The 15,070-nt window shown below is 42.9% G+C and overlaps 1 protein-coding gene across 1 annotated transcript in view; it reads left to right on the plus strand.

The window, feature by feature from the left end:
* Positions 1-15,070, plus strand: part of LOC109991268 (spectrin beta chain, non-erythrocytic 4) — a 54,327-nt gene that overhangs the window by 34,670 nt on the left and 4,587 nt on the right. Inside the window, 16 exon segments of the mRNA XM_065960263.1 lie at positions 2,187-2,411; positions 2,878-2,967; positions 3,277-3,555; positions 3,789-3,919; positions 4,677-4,881; positions 5,153-5,398; positions 5,893-6,027; positions 6,649-6,893; positions 7,107-7,245; positions 7,527-7,611; positions 7,733-7,929; positions 8,112-9,151; positions 9,303-9,363; positions 9,859-10,115; positions 14,033-14,203; positions 14,673-14,715. Of these exon segments, the coding sequence (XP_065816335.1) occupies positions 2,187-2,411; positions 2,878-2,967; positions 3,277-3,555; positions 3,789-3,919; positions 4,677-4,881; positions 5,153-5,398; positions 5,893-6,027; positions 6,649-6,893; positions 7,107-7,245; positions 7,527-7,611; positions 7,733-7,929; positions 8,112-9,151; positions 9,303-9,363; positions 9,859-10,115; positions 14,033-14,203; positions 14,673-14,715 (3,549 nt within the window).

The following is a 15,070-nucleotide window of genomic DNA, read 5'->3' on the forward strand; positions in this document are numbered from 1 at the left end:
GGAAAAGACTTACAACAGCAGCTTTCACCGTGTGCCTTCAACGCTTTCTCCTCCTCAGCGCTTCATCTCATTCCAGCCGCTCAGACTCACGTTTACCCTGACAACGACTTTTATTCTTTTTAACACCATAAAGCTATCAGCATCCCCGTCGACCCCGTGAGCTGTGGAAGAGTTTCATCATGATATCGTTCTTAAAATATAGATTCATTAAAAGTGTGGATTTTCAAAATAAAAGACTTCATGTAGGATTCTCTGATTTTCAAACTAAATCAGCAGTTTGTTTGTTAAGTTCATGATTCATTGAGTTGAATAGAAAATTTGTCTGGAAAGCATTTTATTATCTGAATCTTAGTGCATTCATTTAATGCTAAACTGCAGACTGGTGATTTAACGACTGTTATAAAACTGTTCAAGCTTTTTAACAACAGGAAAAAACTGAAGACAAAAAGTACTATTTTTCTGCAGTATTAATCTAGTGAGGAGTATGTGTATACGTGGATCAATCAATATAAAAAAAATCAAGTTACTATTGACCAGCCAAGGGGAATCCAGCCGTGCATAAAAGTGATCCTATTATATTATCATTTTCTTCCATCAGTATTGAATTAAAACGACTCTTATATTAAATTGTATTCATATATCATGAAACGTGTCTTTATTTGTACGTGTTAGTTTATGTTTTATTTTTGGATTTTAAGAGACAGTTATGAAACTCCTCACACGCAGATTACCCAGAATCCCCTCAGACCAGACCTTTATGTCTTTCTGTAATTTTTAATCCTCTATAATCAACGTCTCTCATATATTTTATCTGATGGGATACGTCCAGGAGTAAAAATTCAGTCTTACATCTCTTGTCTGTCCGTTTCTTACACGTGGAGAATCATGAAAGTCTTCCACTTAGAGGTGGGGGAAAACAATTGATTTATGTAAAAATCCAGATTCTTATCTTCTGAGATTTTAAATTGATTCATAACTTCCAGAAATCCCTTTTTTTGGGGGGGGGGCTAATCAGTCACTCCCTGCTAAGTGCTAAGGCTAGCTCTTTTACTCAGGAGAATGCCAAATGGAGCAGCAAGAAATTCAGCCAGTGACTGGAGTACATCCTGAAAAATAGACTTTGAATGATGAATTGTTTTGAATTGAAAATAGATTCTAAATCGAACTGAATGGTGAGACACCCAAAGATTGCCGCCCTACTTCCACTAGTCAAAAGCAAACAAGAATCACATTTGCAGTGCAAAGTTTTCCAGCATGTCTTATAATAACTGAATAAGTAAACAGACTTTCATGTCAGTCAGTGATGTGTTGTAAAAAAGTCGTCTTCCACCCGTGTGATGTCGGGATGAAACTCTTCACTCCGATTCTTGACTCACAAACATCAGGCAGATGTTTACCGAGTTAACGCTCAGATTCATTCTTCCATTCCTTCATCGTTTCAGAACATGTCTCACTGTCCTCTCCCACAGCATGCAGCTTACAGCTTCCTTTAACAGGCCGCCATTAGCTCTGCTTTACCACATCATCCTCACTCCAAAACCCAACTCCACTACCCAGCATCCATCCTGCCAAGGGGTACAGTAAACTTCACACTTCATGTCTTTTTATTTTGAGTTATTCTTTTAGCTTCACCTTTGTTTTCATGCTGATCTTTTAATACATCTTTGATTTCTAACATTTTTATGTTTTTAAACAATCTTTTTTTTTTGGAAAGATTTATTGCTAGAGAGATTGCAGCAATCCTTTTTTTTGTTTCATTGATCTGCCATGTTTCACTTTTTCTGCTTACAAATCAGAGAAACCTATGATGCTAACATGCCTTCTGCTGCACTTTATCTTTAATTTTTGGATTAGCCACAGACACTGATAGCCCTACATACGGGGTTTATCAGTTTATTTGTAGGTACTCTTTTAGCACATTCGTCTTTTCACTTAACACACACAGTAGTTATCTTAAATCTGTGTCAGAATTAAAACTACACAAACATGAATTTTCCACCACCAAAGAATCTTTACAAAAACAAACTCACAATAGTTTGCACTTCTTTCAAATCCTCTCACTCCTCCTCTTTCTTCCCACTAAATCTTTTCTCTTTTTCTCAACAACCTCAATCCCTCTCTCCCAACCAACACGACTTCTTTTCCTCCGCCTGTTTTAAACTTGTCCTCCTCCCTCTCCTCATCAGACCATGGAGACCCAGATGGAGGAGTGGTATAAGGAGGTGGGTCAGCTCCAGGTGCAGGTGTCCACCATCCCGCAGCACACGCAGGTGAAGGAGAATGTCGGCGGGCGGCAGGCTGCCGTAGAGGCCAGGATGGTGCGTCTGATCGAGCCGCTGAAGGAGAGGCGGCGCATCCTGCTGGCGTCAAAGGAAGTTCACCAAGTTGGACGAGACCTGGAAGACGAGATTGTTAGTTTGATGGTTTACAGCCAACGCACAAACACACAAGCAAACACAAAATTAGGTTTTCAGCAGTTTCTTTGAATTCCTGGAGACCAAAATCTAAACCATAACCTTTACATAACTAAACTTATTCATACCTCATAATTAAAACAAGTCTTTATAATAAAGAGGAATTATTTACATTTTGAAAACCGCTGTTTGATCCCCAAAAATCTTTGTAAACTCATTTTTATTTGCACATGCATGCAAAATGAAAACCAGTTATTGTCAGTTATTGCTCAGCCCTCTTGAAGTTCAAATGATTTTGACTATTTCTGAGATGTCACTCTATCTTTGAGTTCATCATTCATGAGATTTAAAAAAGGTATTTCTCTGAATGTACAGAATCACACATGCAGACACGGTCACATAAAACACATGAGGTGCTCCCACAAACTCTTGGATGTTGTGTGTCTTATTGTTGTGGTTGTAGTTGTGGGTTCAGGAGCGCCTCCCCATGGCCATGTCTCAGGAGCACGGCTCCACTCTGCAGGAGGTCCAGCAGCTCATGAAAAAGAATCAGGTGAGAAAATCAGGCAGTCATTTTTACTGCCATTTTATAGACTGAAACATATAAACAGTTCACACAAAAAGCCTGATTTAAAACCTTAAGTCATGATCACCAACAGTTAGACATGTCATATATGATGGATTAACATGATGTGCAAAATCTAACTCCTTTTTTCCTCCCTTCTCATTTTTCATGCACGCTGCTTTTTTTTAACTCTGCAACATAACAGTGACTCTCTATCATTCCTTCTTTCAAAACATCACAGGAAAGATTTAAACAGCCATCTCTTCTTTCTGTCATGGTCTTCTTCCTCTCCTGCAGACCCTTCAGAGGGAGCTGCAGGGCCACAGGAGCCGGATCGACGACGTTTTGGAGAGGGCAGGGATCATAGCGTCCATACGCAGCCCTGAGGCCGACTGTGTCAGGGCAGGGCACGACCAGCTGGCCCAGCTGTGGGCTCTGCTCTGGACAGAGACCGAGAGGAGGCAGCTGATTCTTGATGCCATGTACCAGGCCCAGCAGTACTACTTTGACACGGCCGAGGTGGAGACCTGGCTCAGCGAGCAGGAGCTGCACATGATGAACGAGGAGAAGGGGAAGGTGGGTGTGCCTCTATCTGAAAGATGCATTTCAGAGCTGCTCATCATCAGTTGTTAGTCTCATTAGTCATCAGCAATGCTTCATTTTTTGTCTCATTTTGTTTGGAATCTAATCCCAACAAAATTTCCTCTTTACGTTGAATGAAAGTTTACACCACACAGGGCGAGATAGATCACTTGTGTTATTTTAAAGTGAAACTTCTCCTTTTGTGCGTCGCTTCCTCCTCCCAACAGGATGAACCGAGCACACTGCAGCTTCTGAAGAAACACTTGATCCTGGAACAGACCATCGAGGACTACGCCGAGACCATCGGCCTGCTGTCACAGCAGTGTCGACAGCTGCTGGAGATGGGGCATCCAGACTGGTGAGCATGTAAACACAGAGATTTGTCAGCAAGGTTTGTCACAACAAATACATTCTGCAAATCCCCTCAAATTATGTATTCTGACCCCAGCATGGGGTTATGGTCAGATTAAGTATTTCATTTTAAAAGTCAAAAGAGGACTGGTTATAGTGTTACTTAAAAACAGACTGGTTTAAGCTGACAGGAAGGTGACAGCTCTAATATGTTACAACAATGCCACACAGAAGAAGAAGAAGAGCCATCCTAACACACAAAGAACCCTGATCCTTGAAGTGAATGGGCTGCAGCACAGTAGCAGAGGAACCCAGCGGGTTTCAATCCTGCATCGTTTAGTTCTTATGGCTACAAACAGCATAGTAACACTTCATGTCCTGTTGTAGAAGTTATCTCAAGAAGAGATTTGAAAATATGTTGACTGTCATGGAGGAACAAGAGGTTTATAGCTTTAATTTATAGATGAAACGTCTGCTGCCACTACGGGATGCCAAAATGTAAATATGGAGCAGAATCTCTGAGAGTGTTTTAAGCGCTGTATTTAGGCCATCCTTAAATGAACTCAGGCAGCTTTAAGGGCAAGGGGGGTCCTAAAAGATCTGAAGTGTTGAAAGAGGCCACTGATGGTACAGTTTTAGTAAGATGTCAAAAGCAAACCCTGACTTCCTTTTTAATCCTGACAATAAATAAAAATAAATGCCACAGTTCTCTCTTGAGTGTTTTTATTCCCGCCCTGACACGCTATCTGTTCTCTGTTCCACAGCGAGTACATCAGCAAGCGTCAGTCTCAGATCGACCGTCTGTACGTGTCTCTGAAGGACCTGGTGGAGGAGAGGAAGAGCCGCCTGGAGCAGCAGTACTGGCTCTACCAGCTCAACAGGGAGGTGGACGAGCTGGAGCAGTGGATCGCTCAGAGGGAGGTGGTTGCCAGCTCGCCTGAACTCGGTCAAGACTTTGAGCATGTTACTGTAAGTGTGTCAGCAGATGGTGCTTGTGGATGAATAACAGATTCAGGAAACATTTGTATAACATAAGTGCCATGATGATTTACCAACTTTAAATATAAGTTTGATTAGTATACTGTAGCTTATACACCTGCTTCTATACAACTTACCTGAAAGCATATGAAGAATTATACATGATGATTTACTCACAAAATTTAACAAAATATTTCTAAATCTTATCTGTTATTTTTACATTTAGTTTCCATTCTGTCTTCTGCCACTACAAAACCACCAGGTCCTGCAGGAAAAGTTTACAGAGTTTGCGTCAGAGACAGGCAGTGTGGGACAAGAGCGAGTGACCGCTGTGAACCAGATGGTGGACGAGCTCATTGACTACGGCCACTCAGAGGCCGCCACCATTGCTGAATGGAAGGACGGAGTGAATGAGGCCTGGGCAGATTTACTGGAACTGATGGAGACCCGGGCGCAGATGCTTGCTGCCTCACACCAGCTGCACAAGTTTTTCTCTGACTGCCGAGAGGTGAGATACCGGAGGAGATATAATACTATATTGATATATGATTTCCACTTTATTGACTTCACAAACGAGATGTAAATAAACAATAACACAATAAGGTTGTCAAAACCACCTTCAGTCGTTTTAACCAAAAGAAAGAGAGCGATGTCTAAATTGCACAAAAACATATTTCTGCCATTTAAACTGTGCAGTAATTTGCCTGCATTGTTTTGAAAATAAAAACAAGAAATGTCCCACTATACGGTGTGTAAGGCTTCTACTGTTTTTGCTGTATCAAAAGGTACTGATACGGTTTGATTTTTATTAGAAAAAGTTTTTAAAATCTGGTGTTGTGTCAACTCTTATACATGACACACTTTTTGTCTCCAGATTATTTAAAAAGGAGTGAACTGATGTAGAGTGATTTCACACCTAAAATAAATATATACAGAGTTTTCATTCTTGCCACTGTATGCTACGATCCCTTTTTAATTTCTATGTTCTTTTTTTTTTTTTAGGTTTTGACTCAAATTGAGGACAAACATCAGAGGCTGCCGGAGGTTCGGGCTCGTCAGGGCAGCACTGCCAACACCAGCACCCTGCAGAGACTCCTGCACAGCTTTGAACAGGACATACAGCTGCTGGTCACACAAGTAAAGGAACACGCACACATGAGCAGGGAGCATGTTAAATAACCTGTTCATTTATCAACTGGCCTCAATACTCATACTGTGATGATCACTCTGTCCACTTCTAATGCTGATTAACTCACTTTCATCCTCACATGAGGTGGAGGTGAGAAAGACTAAGGTCTACTTGTCTTTGTCTAAAACTCTTAAACTCCTGTAACATGGTATACTTGGTATACTGATCACACACTATCCTATGTATCATGTTCAGCTTTTAAAAAACAATCTTTAGTTTGATAGTTTAGTTTAGATTGTCATCACTTCAAGTACATTTCTTTTCGTACTGTAAATACAAAAAGGTTCCATGTGAGTTTAAATCTTTATTGCACCTTTGCATTTAAAGTAGCTCTATGAATTCTCTGTGCTGCACCTGGTGAACAGACAGACAGGTGAAGGAAAATACATAATCCCAGCTGCTCTGAGTCCACTACAGTGACAGAAACTGTACTATTTGGCCCTGACCAAACACAGCTGTCAGAGCAGCTGGGTTTTGTGCGTCATTTGGAAAGCAAACTCTCTTTATGTATATATTTCTAATTTCTGCTTCTTCATTTTTTACTCAAGTCTACTTTCTACCTCTACCAGGTGCGTCAGCTGCAAGAGAGTGCAGCCCAGCTGAGGACAGTGTACGCTGGCGAGAAGGCCGATGCCATCGCCTGCTGCGAGCATGACGTGATGCAGTACTGGAAAGAGTTGCTTACATCCTGCGAGGAGTGTCGACTACAGATTACCACTGAGACGGACAAGCTGAGGTTCTTTGGCTTGGTTCGAGATCAGATCATTTGGATGGACTCAATCATCTGTCAGATCGGGACGGGAGAGAAACCCAGGTACACTACAGAAACAGGAGCTTTTCATTTCCACCTCAGTGTTAAATCAAGGTGATGTTATAAAGTACTTAAAGCATGCGCAAGAGAATACAAAACTGTGATGAACCAAGGGAGAAGACTTCAGTAAGAAGTCTACCTTGTGTGATCTTAAGAACTTCATCTGGTGTGCTAACTTAGGTTTCTCCATTCATTAAAATATTGTTGCTCTTTCAGGGACGTGTCCTCAGTAGAGGTGCTGATGAATTATCACCAGAGTCTGAAGAGTGAAGTAGACGCTCGCAGTCAGAGCACCCTGGAGTGTATCGAGATGGGTAAAACCCTGCTGGCTGCGAGAAACCCAGCAGCTGAAGAGGTACATTTGAAGGATAGATTTTGTCTTCCTGAAGTTAATACTCAATGTAGCTGTAAACTCAGTTTTTTATACTGCAGGGTCTTCTTCACTGGGCTCATGTGGCAGCTGAAAATCATTTCATGTTTTTTATTTTTTTTAAGCAAAATAAAATTGCATCAAAAAGCTTTTGGCAAAGTTTGAATAGTTTTTGTTCTGGTGGCTGGGTTTAGTAAGATAAACAAGACAGAAGGGTCTAACCTCTGTAATGATATGATGCTGACAGTTGGTGTTTTGATTTTCAGATCAAGGAGAAGCTTGAGAAGGTTATTGGTAAGCAGCTTGAGCTGTCTGAGAAGTGGGACAAGCACTGGGAAGTCTTACAGCAATGTGAGTATCTGCACAAACACACACACACGCACAGGCCTATAATCTGTTTTCTATGTTTGGAAAGAGATGTACACATTTTGCATGGAAAGAATTAGGTTTTTTTTTTTTTTGCTCCCATCAGTGTTGGAGGTTCACCAGTTTGCCCAGGAGGCGGTGGTGGCCGAAGCGTGGCTGACCGCTCAGGAGCCGTTCATCAGCAGCAAGGAGCTGGGAGGGAGTGTTGACGAGGTGGAGCAGCTGATTCGTCGACACGAGGCCTTCCGCAAAGCTGCCGCCACCTGGGAGGAGCGATTCAGCTCGCTGCGACGACTCACCACGGTATGTCAGCATCAACACTGTCAAGAGAAGTTTCTGCTGTAAAGACTTAGTTTTAAGTTCTGAAATACAATCACACTTGATTCCCAATATACAGGACGTTGTTTTCATTTAATATACAGAATCAATCAAGTCAAACTGATTTCTTGTCTGTTTTTAAAGCTGTTTCTCTTTTCTTTCTGCAGGTAGAAAAATTGAAAGCAGAGCAAAGTAAACTACCCCCAACGCCTCTGCTGGGTCGGAAAGTCTTCCTAGACCCCCAAGATGCCTCACTAACTCCATCCACTCTCCCCCGCCTCCCAATCTCCCCCGTAGCCAGACAGACCATCTATGAACAGAACGAAGCCAGCTCTCCTCCCTCTCCCTCACCTGCTACTCCAACACCTTCTCCTTCATCTGTGGCGCGTCGACTGGGCTCCACAGTCGCTAACTACATCCCCGTGATGAACGGTTCCAGCTACCGCCACACCCTGGAGGCGCGACAGGGTGCTGTGGTTGGAGTGGCTGCAGGAATAGGCAAGCCTTCGCCTTCCTCGATCGCATCGATAGCCACAGCGGCCATGCTAGTATCAGCCAACCAGGCGCGAGAGGGCACCAGTGCAGCGAAAGACCAGGCGGTAAAGGTAATGAGTCATCTCCATCCAGCACAGGCTGCAAGGACACTGGAGACGAAAACGTCCCCATATCTGAGGCAGCCAAAAATCAAACATTTGGATGACGCAGTGACGCCGCTGCTTGTGGCCAGCCGACTGGAGAAAGCGAGGGAGAGAGAAAGAGGGAGAGAGCGGGAGATAATGATGGGAGAGATCGGGACAGAGAAAGCGGAGGTGGCTGTGATGGCCGAGGTGGTGCTACAAGAGCCTGGCAGGGAGCGTCTGCACAGCGAGCCCACCAGAGGGCCCCGAGGGTCAAGGACTGACCCTTTAGGCCACGCTGAGCCCCAGGTCCAGACCCACGGCCACCGAGGAGATCACAAGATAGAAAGGCAGCTGTCCAGCGAGCAGCTGATCCAGGCACGCAGGGACGAGTTGCCTCAGGAGGTGTGGAGGGAACATGCAGAGAGGCGGGATAGACGGACGCTGGAGAGACAAACGTCAAGTGAGAAGGAGGGCCACGGAGGCCACGAGGGCCGACGAAGAGAAAGAGATCGACACCGGCTGGAGAGGCAGGAATCCAGCGAGCACGACACGGGGAAGGAGCACTCAGACAGACGCTCGGCAGGAGGGTGAGACTATTAATAGCATTTAAGAGCGCAAATAAAATGTTCATCTTAAATGTTTGGCATTACAGTTGGATCATGACGGATAGTGAGACTAAAAATCCAGATTGACAACAAGGTTAATGTGATTCTCTAACTTGTCTTTTTTTCTTGGCAGAGAAAAGAGATCCACCCTGCTAGAAATTGTAGAGCAGCTTCAAGAAAGAGAAGCAGCACAGGTCTGGAGCTTTATTTGTTTGTTTTTGCATTTCTTCCAAACACACTGTGTTGCATGTATTTAAGAAACACAGCACACCTCCCACATCACCAGTTTAGACGATCGTTTTCTTTATTTTCTTTATTTGCTGACATCTGTAGTCACATTAAGTTGAATAGTTTTAACTTTAGACCTCTCACATGCTTTCTGACAATTAATGAACAATGTATTATCACAGAAAATTAATAGCAACCAACATGTCCTCACAAAAGTTGTATTTCTATATGAAAAACACGGAGAAAACAGAGTTATGTAGAGTAGGAGTCTTTGGTGTCATACTGATAGATCAGCAGGTCTGCTCACTGGTTGAAGTGAACAGGAACACTGGATGTATAACTTGCAGAACTTACACATAGACACAGTGATACCTAACGCCATGAAATTCTTAAATAATATTAACCAATTCTATCTTTAAAACCATGAATGATATGCTCACTGACTTCATCCCCACCCTCAGGCCCGTGGTGAGGTGCCCCGCCTGCCCAACGGAATACCAGAAAAGTCTTCCCGTCCCGAGCGGCCTAGAGCTCGGGACAGACCAAAACCCCGGCGGCGACCACGACCCAAAGAGGCCGGAGAGACAACACGGCGGTCCAGGTCTGCTCCGGCCCAGAGCAGCCCGGCAGTCCCCCAGCCGCCAACACACACCGCACACCATGAGGGCTTCCTTTTCCGCAAGCTGGACATCGAGAGCCTGAAGAAGAGCACTAATAGGTGGGTGTTCAGGGTCATAATGAAGGGCATTACATCTGCATGAGAGAAGTCAGAGAGAAGGAGGGTGGACACTGGTGTCATGAGGACCAGAATCAAGGAATACTGAATACAAGATAATGTTTGGTTAAATAGTAATTGGAGGTAATATTAACAGCTTAATTTGGCAGTCCAGGAAGGTTGTGTCTTCTATTTTGTGGTTTATCAAAAAGAAATATCCACATTTTCTCATAAAAAGATAACTTATTCCTCCAGCACTGAAGTGGGATAAAAAATAACTGCTGAAAAGTGCTTTATAGGAATATTGGACTCATGTCGGCTGCAGCAACAGCCAGTCGTAGGCCTGACGTCTGTTTCTCATGACATCACTTCCTCCTTCATTTATAAGCTACAACAAAGGACAGGGCATGACTTCCGCATGCTGAGCGCAAATCCTCACACACTGCGCTGACACTGCGTCGGACATTTTGAACGGATGCATGACTGACACATGAAGACACAAAAAAAAATAGGGCAATACTTAGCTAAGCCCTGGATTCACTGATTATCTTTAGAAGCATGCATACAATATAGTTTTCACATGTTTAGATTCAAGAGATGCATTTACATTTTTCATTAGTTCATTAGTTCATTAGAAAACATTTTAAGGAAAGGTTCCACGTTCTGCGTAGTGGAAGTTAAGTCCTTATGTCCGTCTTTATCCTCTTCCAAAGACTTTGAACAAAGACAGTTTCTAAGCACATTGCGTCTCCTGTAATTGGCAGAAAAATACAGTTACAGTATTCAGATTGGTTTACATTGTTAATTAGTGAAGTGGTAGTGCATAACTATTTGTTTTGGATTGATTTCAATAGCACTATTTTGATTTCTAAACAGAAACAAATGTGTTTTTTGCTCCCAAAAAGCAGAAAGTTTTAGAGGCTGATGGTTGATAATTTGTACTAAGCAATAATCCAGGTTTTTTTGTCATATTGCTTCTGTCAGCATAAAGAGGAACTGTTTGTCTGCTAGAAAGGTGCCAATTCAGAAAGCTTTAAATCAGTGTACACCATAAAGTGGCACCAGTAGTCACTTTGTTATCTCGTGTTAGGCTGCAGTTTATGAATACTTGATTGCGTGTCATCTCTGATCATCAGGATCAGGATGTGAAGATACACAGCTACATAAATTTAAAAGCATCCTCCTGACATCTTACTGCATGTAAAAACATCACGCATGATGCTTACGGTGCCTCACATTCTAACACGAGCGCACAGAAAGAAAGCACAGAAGAAGACATCAGTTTGCTGGCTGGCGGGCTGATGGATGCCGTGGGATTGGAGGTTGATGAAGCTGTAGATGGCTACACTTGCCTTGTACCCAGAACCTGCCCTGCACACACACACACACACACACACACACACACACACACACACACACGCACAGAATCACTACCTCGCTTCCACAGATGATCCGCCACCGCTTTCTCCAAAGAGACGCCAACAGCAAAGTCTCTCTCTGCACTGCCCTCTAATGGCTGGGCTGACCACGCACAGCTAAAAGCTCATCCCCCCCCTTCCAGCTGTGGATGAGTCCCACTCACGTTCCCACTTGAGGCAATGGATGAATGTCTCGAATGTACATGCTCTGATTATGTACATGGCAAGGTAAAGCATAATCCTGAATGGCTTAAATCTGGACAAGTGTGAATCTCCAAACACATCCTTGTTCGGCTTATGTCTGCTCTCTTTTTTTTGTCTTAACGCTCAGATTTAATTGGAGGACAGGATCTGAGGGGGCGGACCCTCAGGATTCTCCTCCAGTTAATACTGAGACAGAGAGGATACAGTAAGCCTTGAGAGGAAAGATTTAGATTCAACCTGTCTCTGTTACATAGCTACATGAAGAGGCCCTGCGTTTGTTTACATGCACATTAATGTTCTGGTATTATTCAGAATAACCAAGTGTTCCTTGTTATTTGATCAGTGCATGTGAGCGGTGTGTACTCAGATAAATACGATACATCTTATTAAACTAATACAACACTTCCTGTATAGTGTAGTATAAAGATCATTTCATTCAAATCAGATCAGGAGAAGAGCAGTTCTTATTTAATCTGTTTTTTCATCCGTTCCTCTGATTGGCTGAATCTAGTTTCTGATATTTTATCTTCATTCTAACTTCAATGAAAAGTTATTAAAGTCAGAAATAAATACATCTGGGACGCTAGAAAAAATAATGTTTTTGTTTTAGTGTCAAATCAGTTTCCAGTTTCTGAAAGTTCCATCCATAGTTCCATTTTTACAGAGATAACTTAAATAAAACATTGTTAGTTCAATCACCAAAGCTCTGTGAACATCATGTAGGGAGACTTTGTTTAATGGGCAACCAGAGACGTTACCTTAAAATCTCTGAAGACCGTCTTCTCATCTCTGATAGGCCGACATTACCTTTTGATAAGAGTAAACGCTCAGTTAAAAACCAGCTTTATATTCATGTCTATGTTAATGTCGCACTATTATAACCAAAGTCCGAAAGGCAGTCGTTTAAAACTTCATTCATGTCGTTCTTAAAAGCCCTGTTGGCTTGTTTGGAACGTTTTTGACGTTGATGTTTCCTAATGAGTGTTTTGAGAAATCATCATCAACCTTTATTTAAGTTCTCGGAGAGATCATTGAGGGCGAGCCTCATTTACAACGATGCCGAGAAAACATACATACATGATAAACAACGAGAAATGAGATAAAGCTACTACAGAAAATAAGATCAATAAAAGAGCAATAAGAACAATAAAATATATACACTGAAATAATTTAAAAGATAAGTCAGTAATTACAATCAAATAAAACAGTTACAGTCAGGTATTGAGCAGTTAAAAATAATATTTCTAAAGTGTCCATAAGGGATGAAAGTGCTCAAATTCAGGTCCTGTTGTAAAATGTTCCAGGAGTTTGCAGCACTAACACTAAAAGCAGTTTTCCTCAGGTCAGTCCTGGCATGAGGAACCTGGAGAAGCAGCCTCTCTCTCTTTTTCGAGCAGGTTAAAAATGGACCAGGGTTCAGATGTAAGGAGGGGATATATGATGGAAGCTTTCCAGTGAGGGCTTTATAGATAAAAAGATGCCAGTGGCTGTTCACAAACAAGATCTTAATGTTGTTTGAGATTTCATTTAAATCCTCTTCTTTGTCAATGCCCAGGTTTAACTCTGCTTTAAGGAGCTTTATCTTCTTTAAAATCAAAACCATAGCCACGCTAAAATTAGCCGTGTAGACACCTCATCACATGCACCGTTGGTCTTCTCCAGTCTTTTAGTTATTTTAATTCTGTTTCTATTTTTGGTTCGCTCAGTTATTTGGGTTCAGGATATTAAACTGCGCAGAGACAGCTTGCTCTGAATAATACCTTTATCTGGGTGTTGTGTATTAATTGGAATGCTGTGTGCATGTAAACACGCTCACAGGGGGAAGAAGAAGAAGAAGCATGAACGTGTGAGTTTCTGTTTTGTTGCTGCCAAAATGTCATTTAACCAAACTCTTTGTCTTTTCTCCTCTTTTCCCTCGATGCTTCTGGCTGCTCCTCGCGTCTCCTCCAAGGTAAGTCATATGACATACAGACACACATGTGTGTACCCTCCCTCCCAGCCCCTCCACCCCCACCTCCTCTGTTTGTGCGTCTGTGTGTCCATTCGTCTGTGTTTGTTCGGCAGTGTGTTTATTCCTCCCTTCTTGGCGCTGGTCCATCCTGCCTACCCACCTGTGCTCTGGTCAGGTGAGTGAGGTGTTAGCTTAGCGAGAGCGACTCTGCAGCTCCTCCTGACTCCCCCCATCTCCCCCCCCCCTCAACCACCACCGCCCCACTTTCCCCTTGCTCCTCCACTCCACCGCCCCCTCCTCCTCCACGCTCCCTCCCTCCTCATACCTCCCACCTTCCCACACCACAGCAGGTCATGGGTCAACCTCTACTGCGTGCTGAACAAAGGGGAGATGGGCTTTTACAAGGACGCCAAGAACACTACCACGTCCTACAACAACGAGCCGCTGCTCAACCTCTCCCACTGCCACTGCGACGTCACCAACGGTTACAAGAAGAAGAAGAATGTCTTCACGCTCAAGTGAGGAGCTCTTTTCATACTTTATGTTTAGATAAAGGCGCACGTGTGTCATTTTCTACAGATCAGGTCAGATCAGCAGATGGATTTGAGAGGAGCTGATGTTCAACTTCACTTACACAATAAACACAGAGCATAACAGTCGGCTTTGGAGTGACGACACCCTCCTTTTCAGGCTCTTTTGGTTGGTAACCCCAGGTTCAAACTCACTGCATTTACACCGTCCCAAAAGAACCGAACAAACGGGCCAAACAACTCAGGGTTTGTGTAAACAGATTTAGGGCTGCTTTGATATTTGACCACTCATTTTCATATCTTCTTCTTACGAGTCCTCCAACTTGAGTACACATAGATAAAACTTGTATCCCTTCAGTTACAAATACCATTCGGCCAAGCCCTCTTAAGGTTTTTTCCCCAAGCATGATTTGCATCACACTCTATGTATGTGTAATATATTTTCTTTTTGTTGCAGGACAAAGGATGGCAGCGAGTTTTTGTTTCATGCAAAAGATGAGGTGAGGCATTTCTGACTTAATAATTGTGTCTTAATGTAGCTTAAAGGGATACTTCACCCGTTGAAACATGAATCTGTATTGACATTGGGTCATATATGTAGAAATGTGAAAGACATTTTGAAGTTGGTGCCTTCTTGGCCAAGAAAAGGCAGAAAGTGTCTTTTTGGGTCATGTGGATGAAAGACACCAAATCCCAGAATGCACAGCACCTCAGGCCACCCCCACTAAGGTCAGGTTTACAGACATGTTTACTTGAACACATAAGGCCGTTTCTTCAACTGATTCTGAGATTTCTTCCAGAAGGAATTGTGGGAGTGAGTTCCCACCCACTGATCTGTGATTGGTCTGTAGCTTC

This window comes from Labrus bergylta, chromosome 11, assembly GCF_963930695.1.
Source record: "Labrus bergylta chromosome 11, fLabBer1.1, whole genome shotgun sequence".
NCBI classification, from domain to species: domain Eukaryota; kingdom Metazoa; phylum Chordata; class Actinopteri; order Labriformes; family Labridae; genus Labrus; species Labrus bergylta.